A 7,613-nucleotide genomic window follows, 5' to 3' on the forward strand; every position below is an offset into this window, starting at 1 on the left:
CTGCTAGGCTATTAAAGTTATATATATCTGAGTTATTTACACGTACGAAAATACAGAAGAAGACACAGTTACTTACTACAGCAACTTAATGTGAAATATACTGGAATGCAAAACTGATATCGTTATGTTTGTATTCGTTACGCAACAAATGATCATTGGTCTTCTCCAGCCCCTTATGATTGATATGATTCCATGATGTTGCATCACCATATAACATTGTAGAGGCTCTTGCAATTTGTTTACCTTCTGCGTTACATCTCTTACAGTGGTAAGTCTCATGAGTGTCACATATTGTCTTTTCATTAAATTGGAATAATTTTTTTAAACTATTTGCAGTAAATAATCTTTCGACATCCTCCTTGGCATCGACAACACAAGAACTTAGACTCATCTTCATGGATTGTCTTTGAAAGATTTTTTCCTCAATTGTACCTGTAGTGATAAATCTGTAAATAAAACAATCCTTCTTTTGCCCATCTCTCCAGACTCTTGCTAATGCTTGTTGATCAGCAGCAGGATTCCAATCAGGATCCATTAAAATCAGTCTATTGGCACCAATTAAATTAATACCACACCCACCTGCTTTGGAACTTAACAAGAAAATAAATTCTTCGTTTTCAGGATTATTAAATCTGTCAACCAGTTTTTGTCTCTTGTTGATTGTCATAGTACCATCCAATCTGACTGACCCATAATGATTATATCTACACATCCTTTCAATTAAATCTAAAGTCTGAGTATAATTTGAAATCAAAACAATCTTATCGTCAGATTCGGTGTGGATCTTGTGTAAGAATCTTTCTAGAATGGAAAATTTCCCTGAATATTGAGTCTGAACATTTCTACTTTTTGAACTAGGTGGTTCATAATCATTAGGAATATGAAGATCTTCATCATCAATATCGGCAAATTCTTTCTCAAAATCCAATAGATTTGGATGATTACATAATTTTTTCAAAACATTAATTGCCATCAACGGGTTTGTTCCACCTTCACCTTTAACTAAATGTTTAGAGCTTAATAATTTTTTATAAAGATTATTTTGGAATGGTTTTAAATTAACAAAAATGACATGTTCATATTTACAAGGTAAATATTTTGATAAAATATCATTAGTACGTCTAATAATAAACTTCGAAACAATATTCGATAAAGTTTGTAATTGTCTTTCACCTTTATCCATTTCTTTATCTGTTGCACCTGCGTCACGACCTCTTAATATAGGAATTTCGAAATTTTTTCTAAATTCTGTTCTTGTCCCTAAGAGACCTGGATTAGAGAAATTTAATAAAGCGAAATATTCTGATAAATCATTTTGAATTGGTGTACCTGAAAGAATAATTCTTCTGGGACAATGAATACTATTCAATGCTGTAAAAGTCAATGATTCGCCATTTTTCAATCTATGACCTTCATCAGCTAACATTAGACCAACATTACAATCTTTCAATTGATCTACATTTCTTCTTAAAGTTTCATAAGAGATAATTAATACTGGTTTCACAATATTTCTTCCTTTTGCTTGTGCCCAAGCATGAACAGCATCTGCAACTGTTGCATTAGCACCACCAACTAAAGAAGATTTTTTACCATCAACTGCTAGAGGTGATAAAGTACCTGGACCTAACCATTTTATTAGTTCATTAGCCCAATTATTGACTAAACTTGATGGACATACAATAATACATTTATCAATTAATCTTTTCCCTTGAGGTCCTTGTCTTAATAATGTCCACATTAATGCAATACATTGTAAAGTTTTACCTAGACCCATTTCATCAGCCATAATACAACCATATGCACCTGTATTAACAGCAGGCAATACTGGTATTACTTCTTTCTTTTTTTTATCTTTTTTCTTCGATTTAGTCTTTTTCTTTGATGTCTTTGAATCCTCTGAATCCTTTGAATCTTTATCGTCTTTATTAATTAATTCATCTAAGGATAAATCCTTAGATGAATCCTGTTGTGAATCTAAAGCATTAGTAATTTTTTCTGACTCTAAATAATCTTTCATTGCAAGCCCCGTGACACATCTATATAAGAATTTAACACCTTCAACTTGATGAGGTCTTAAAATTTTTGTCAACTTTGGATCCATTACAACAGGAACATTAGCGAATTTTTTATTACTTAATTCTAAAGATGAATCAGATGGACCTAATAATTCTAATAAAGATTTATTTTTAAGACCATTAGACATTAGTTTTGGATGAATAGTTTCACGTTTTAAATTTTTTTTATTATTATCATTTTCATTTTCATTTGATTTAGATTTCTCATTAGTCGATATATTTGTAGTTAAATTTGGATCATGAATAATCATCTGACCATCTACCGATGGATCGTATAATACAATTGCACATTCATCTGATGGATCATGTAAAGGTCTTGGTTCTGTGATAATTTTTTTTTTAGTTCCTAAAGTTAAAGGTAAACTATGTCTTTGTACATAACCTCTAATTGGTACAGAAAATGATCTTTTTAAAGTTCTTTCGATATTATCTAACCTTGAAGGATCTTTCATAAGTCTTTGAGAACTTAAAGCATTAGTTAATCTTTTCTTATCCAAAATTTTTGGATTTTCTTTATCATTGATCAAATAATTATTTTCTTCATTGTTGATCAAATTATTATTTTTATCAACATCCATCCCTGAATAATTTATTGTGTTAGATCGTTTCCTTAATATTCTTTGACTACTACTACTACTAAGAGTAGTAGTAGTAGTACTAGAATTGTTATGACTAACTTTATTAACACGATACGGCACTTTGAATGGTTTGTTTAATTTATTCATGGATAACTCCACATTAATTGGACGAGGTACCAATCTTGGCCTTTGAGCCATGCCAATCCCATTTGGTGGTCTATCAGGTAATCTCCTTCTAGCCATTATTCTTATTATTATTCTTATTATTATTAATACTGGTAGTGTTTCAAGTTCAATGAATAATTCGAAACGAAAATGACTGTCTGTCCATAAATGTTTACGTTTTGCCACCCATTTGTTAACAATAATATATATATAAATATATATTATTGTTTGTTTATAAAATATATTAAATAATCTTCTTGATCTCAAGAAACACGAAAAACACGCAAAAACACGCAAAAAGAAAAACAAATAAATAATTAAAAGGAAGTCCCTTCTCTCCGCCTTTAATTATTTATTTGTTTTTCTTTCGCAGTTTATAGTAAGAATAATTTAATAATTAGACTTGAGAAGATTAGTAATCTAGTAGCAATATCTAATTTAATTAATTTACAAAACAAATTTCAAAGATTGAGAGACAGTATATAAGATATCAGATCTATTCTCACTTCAACTAATAAAATACGATAGTGGTATATTTGTAATGCAATAAACGAGCTAATCCTCATCTATGATTATATCGCAAAATAACAACAAATGTAGTAATATAACTACATAGTTATATATATATATATATATATGGAGTGAACCCGGAGATATTTAGATTGAACCAATTCTATTAGTAATAACACAAAATAATATATCATTCAAAACGGCAACAAACCATAATATTTCAACGCCATTTATTGCTCCGACAACTACTTCCAGTATTTTCTGTTCTGTCAGAACAGAAAATAATAATGAAAATAGTAATTATTGCTCATTGACAACAGGCTGAATAACAAAACTTAGACGATGTGATGTGCTGGATGTCGCTGTTACTGTTGCCGTTGCCCAAGTCCCCTCCTCCTCTTCAGGCATGGCAGTCGCGCAGTGTGAAAATTTTTCAGTTTTTTCAGTTTGAAGAAAATTCCGAAATTTTTCAATTTTCAATTTTGCTTTGTTTTGACAATAAAATTTAGATATCTTGCCTGTGGAAACCCCGTAGTGACTCTTTTTTCTTTTCTTTTTACCGAATATTTTTCGATGAGACACAGATGGAATGATCTTCGACAAAGAGAGATAGAGAAGGACGTCAATTATTTTTTCTTTCGTATTAGGATTATTCTCAGATGAGACGACGACGACGACGACGACGACGACGACGACGATGAGGTTGAGGATGAGGATGAGGTTGAGGATGAGGATGTCTATGACGATACTCTCTCTCGATGTTGCCCGTTTCGGTGAGTGCCCTCCCCATCCCATCAATTCTTGCCTCTTGATGTATCCATCTGTCAATTGATTGAATTTTTATATACAATTTTCACAAGATACAGATAATTATAATTTATCTTCTTTCAGTATCTATATATAAAATATATATATATATATATATGGCTGTGTGCATGTGTATTCTATACACAGTGAAAGAAAAGAAAAAGAGTGAAAATAAAATAAATAAATAGGAAGTGAAAGAGAGCTTGCGTGAGAGAGAGAGAGAGAGAGAGAGAGAGGAAAATTGTTATAGAAAATCGGACATGAATACTGCAAGTATAACCATCTCAAATAGAGATGAAGATCTACCTCCATTATTATTACCAAGTATTAATCCGAATATAAGAAATATAATGAATAATACAAATAATATTATTGATCATCATCATCATAATGATATTAAAAGTAACATACTATTATCTAATGATAATGGTATTACTAATACTACTACTACTACTAATAACATTATTAAGATAGATCCTTTCCTTCATAAGAAAAGACAATCGGATAGTAGTATTAAAAATGAGGATCAGTCAACTATGATTAATGGTTTAGAGAGTCTCGCATCTTTAGCTACAAAGAGACCAAAATTATCTTCAAATAATAATGATAATATTATTACAACAACACCTAGTAGTACTAGTAGTACTAGTACTACTAGCAGTACAATGCCTGCTAGTCTATTAATAGGCTTACATCATAACATACATACTCCACCTCCAATATTAAACATTGGTAATACTACTACTACTACTACTACTACTACTACTAGTAATCCCCAATCAAATATTGATACTCCACGTAGTATTACTCCAGCAAGTGGTATACCATCAAGAAGCGTCACGCCTTTAAGGAAAAATCAAATACCTTCAACAGCATCTCCAACATCTTCTGTATCATCATCATCAACTAATACAACAAATTCGCAAACTTCAAAGAGACAAAGAGTAGGTCCAAGTTGTGATAAATGTCGACTTAAAAAAATTAAATGTGACGCTCATATTGAAGTCCTAATTCAAGATGAATCCGTCTTAACATTTGCTACAGAATTATTACATTATGCACTCACTAGAGACGACGTTATACGACACCGTATTACATTGGAATCTCAATTCCATATTGAAAGTGATACGTTAGATACCTTCTTAAAACAATCATTTGAGAATTACAATCCGAATGCAGGTAATAAACAATTCATTAATTCGATATCAATAATTAAACATATCGATAAATTGATTCTTTTCAAACCATGCTTATCCTGTTGTAAGAAAAAATATCCTGTAATTATTACAGAGTTTGGTACACCAAATCCTTTTAAAGAATTTCTAAATTGTTGTACTTTTTCGAAGGGTTTTACAAGAGCTGATATTAATATATTTTCAAGGATTAATAAACGTATTAGTGGGAAATCAATTTATGAAATGAATACGAATGATTATAAAAATTCAGGGTTTTAATTAATAAAACAAGAAATTTTCTAACTCAATCACAGTCTCATTTTTTCTTTTCTTTTCTTTTCATTATATATTTTGCATCATGGTTAGATATATTTCATAAAAAAATATATTTAACCATTACTCACATTCATTCTACATCATCTCACATCATCTCACATCATCATCCATCTTCCAACAACCATCATTCTTCACACGATATTAATTTCTCTCCCAAAATATCTATATATAACTCATACGTAGATAAAAGGAAACTAACCAGTGAATTCAATAATAAAGACAATTACCCTTTTTAACCATATTTGCTAATTTTGTCATTATTATTTTAAATTAGCTGTTAAGTATCTTTTAGTTGTATCTCATTACATAAATAATAATAATACTATAATAAATAAATTAATTAATATAATGTAAACATTAATAACACACTAAAGATGATATGAAAACCTAACACAAATATCATAGTGAAAGGAAGCCTCACATGACCATTACCACGGTTACAAATCTGCATGTTCATATATTGAGCTGTCTTAACATAAGCTAAAGCAATAATAGCCCATTCCACAGCAATTGCTGTCTTAAATCTTGTGGCTAAACTATTAGTAATATCTAAAATAGGCAAGATAAATAACCAGATACTATTCCCATATCCATAAACTGTGATTAAACCAATTAAATTTTTTGCATTCGCATTAATCGTCATATGTCTACCACCTGCGTCACCCGTTGGTTCACTTTGTGGCAATCCATTTTCTTCACCGTTCGTATCATCCTTCAAGATAATTTGTAAAACAATAAATGGTACAACAAATGAATATATACCAAATAACCAAATGGAATGAATTAAATTCCAATATATCTTATCACGATCATTTGTTGGTACAGATTCGCTTATTTTCTCCCCTTTTATTATACCATAATGCATTAAATTAATTAAACCAGGAAATATAAATTTCACCAATACAATTGTACAAGTAATCCATATCGCACCAAACAGTTCACGAGACTCAGGATTATAAGATTCAGATTCAAATATCAATTGGTTAATTTTCAGACTTCTTAAAAAACGACCTTTAAATGTCTCTGTAGATAATTGGAAAAATTTAGAGTAATAATTTATGAGTCCGGGTGGTAATTCTCCACGTTCAGTTGTGGTACGATTGACGTTAACAGAACTACCGTTATTAACGTTACCATATGGTTCATTTCCAGGTTCTTGTTGGATTCCTGAAATTTCTGAATAATCCGGCAACACAGCAGTAGCCATACTTTTGGTATCCAAATCAGGAGCTACTGTAGCATTACTATTACTAGTACCATTTTGGGTATCGTCAAATGGGTTTGGTTCATCAAGGAAATCATCAACGCCGTCCAAATCATCATCTACTCCATTTAATGCTCCATATTTCGGGTTCGACATTGAGGTGCTATATGTGTTTAAGTTTGTTCACTTAAAATATAATTTTGGTAGTCGGAGTTATTTACGGGTTTATTACTTTATGGGTGAAACATTCAGTCAACTTTTCATAATTCTTTTAGTAGTTATGTAAACTTACACTGTTATTAACTTACCGTTTCTGCCCCTTTACAGAACCGTGAAACCCTGTCGAAAAGAATATAACGGGATTCCCGCATGAAATTCTGTGGCGAGGCTGGAAAATGTAAAAAAAATTAAAAAACAAATGCGCAAGCCCGGAATCGAACCGGGGGCCCAACGATGGCAACGTTGGATTTTACCACTAAACCACTTGCGCTTGTATTCTATAATTTTGTTGTATCTGAAACTGTTACAATGTAGAAAGTACCAATACTTAGTTATTACAATTTAATGTTTAGTACGAAATTATTAATAACGGTTCAATATTGGTTCTAGAACATTCTTTGAGAATGGTCAATTAAGTAAGTATGACTAATCGTTTCAGAAGTGTCTAGAACATGTTTCAAGAATGTTTAGTAAGAATACTATCAATATTTGATAGACTGGCTGCCTTTCCAAAAAGTATAAAAGGACCACATATGCTAACTTT

The 7,613-nt window shown here is 31.0% G+C and overlaps 4 protein-coding genes across 4 annotated transcripts; 1 reads left to right on the forward strand and 3 right to left on the reverse strand.

Moving 5' to 3' along the window:
• Positions 1-85: 85 nt before the first annotated feature.
• On the reverse strand, positions 86-2,896 carry RAD54 (DNA-dependent ATPase RAD54; the record flags this gene model as incomplete). The annotated part of the gene is made up of 1 exon (XM_041548558.1): positions 86-2,896. The coding sequence occupies one exon, from the start codon at positions 2,894-2,896 to the stop codon at positions 86-88; it is 2,811 nt and encodes a 936-aa protein (XP_041404492.1).
• A 732-nt stretch (positions 2,897-3,628) lies between these two features.
• KABA2_01S14036 (uncharacterized protein) lies at positions 3,629-4,123 on the reverse strand (the record flags this gene model as incomplete). Its single annotated transcript, XM_041548559.1, has 1 exon — positions 3,629-4,123. The coding sequence occupies one exon, from the start codon at positions 4,121-4,123 to the stop codon at positions 3,629-3,631; it is 495 nt and encodes a 164-aa protein (XP_041404493.1).
• Positions 4,124-4,395: 272 nt separating this feature from the next.
• SUT1 (Sut1p) lies at positions 4,396-5,589 on the forward strand (the record flags this gene model as incomplete). The annotated part of the gene is made up of 1 exon (XM_041548560.1): positions 4,396-5,589. One exon carries the CDS (start codon positions 4,396-4,398, stop codon positions 5,587-5,589), a length of 1,194 nt encoding a protein of 397 aa, XP_041404494.1.
• Positions 5,590-5,986: 397 nt separating this feature from the next.
• Positions 5,987-7,006, reverse strand: YIP5 (Yip5p; the record flags this gene model as incomplete). The annotated part of the gene is made up of 1 exon (XM_041548561.1): positions 5,987-7,006. One exon carries the CDS (start codon positions 7,004-7,006, stop codon positions 5,987-5,989), a length of 1,020 nt encoding a protein of 339 aa, XP_041404495.1.
• Positions 7,007-7,613: the final 607 nt, after the last annotated feature.

The sequence above is a fragment of the Maudiozyma barnettii genome (genome assembly GCF_903064755.1).
Source record: "Maudiozyma barnettii strain CLIB 1767 genome assembly, contig: KABA2_01, whole genome shotgun sequence".
NCBI lineage: Eukaryota > Fungi > Ascomycota > Saccharomycetes > Saccharomycetales > Saccharomycetaceae > Maudiozyma > Maudiozyma barnettii.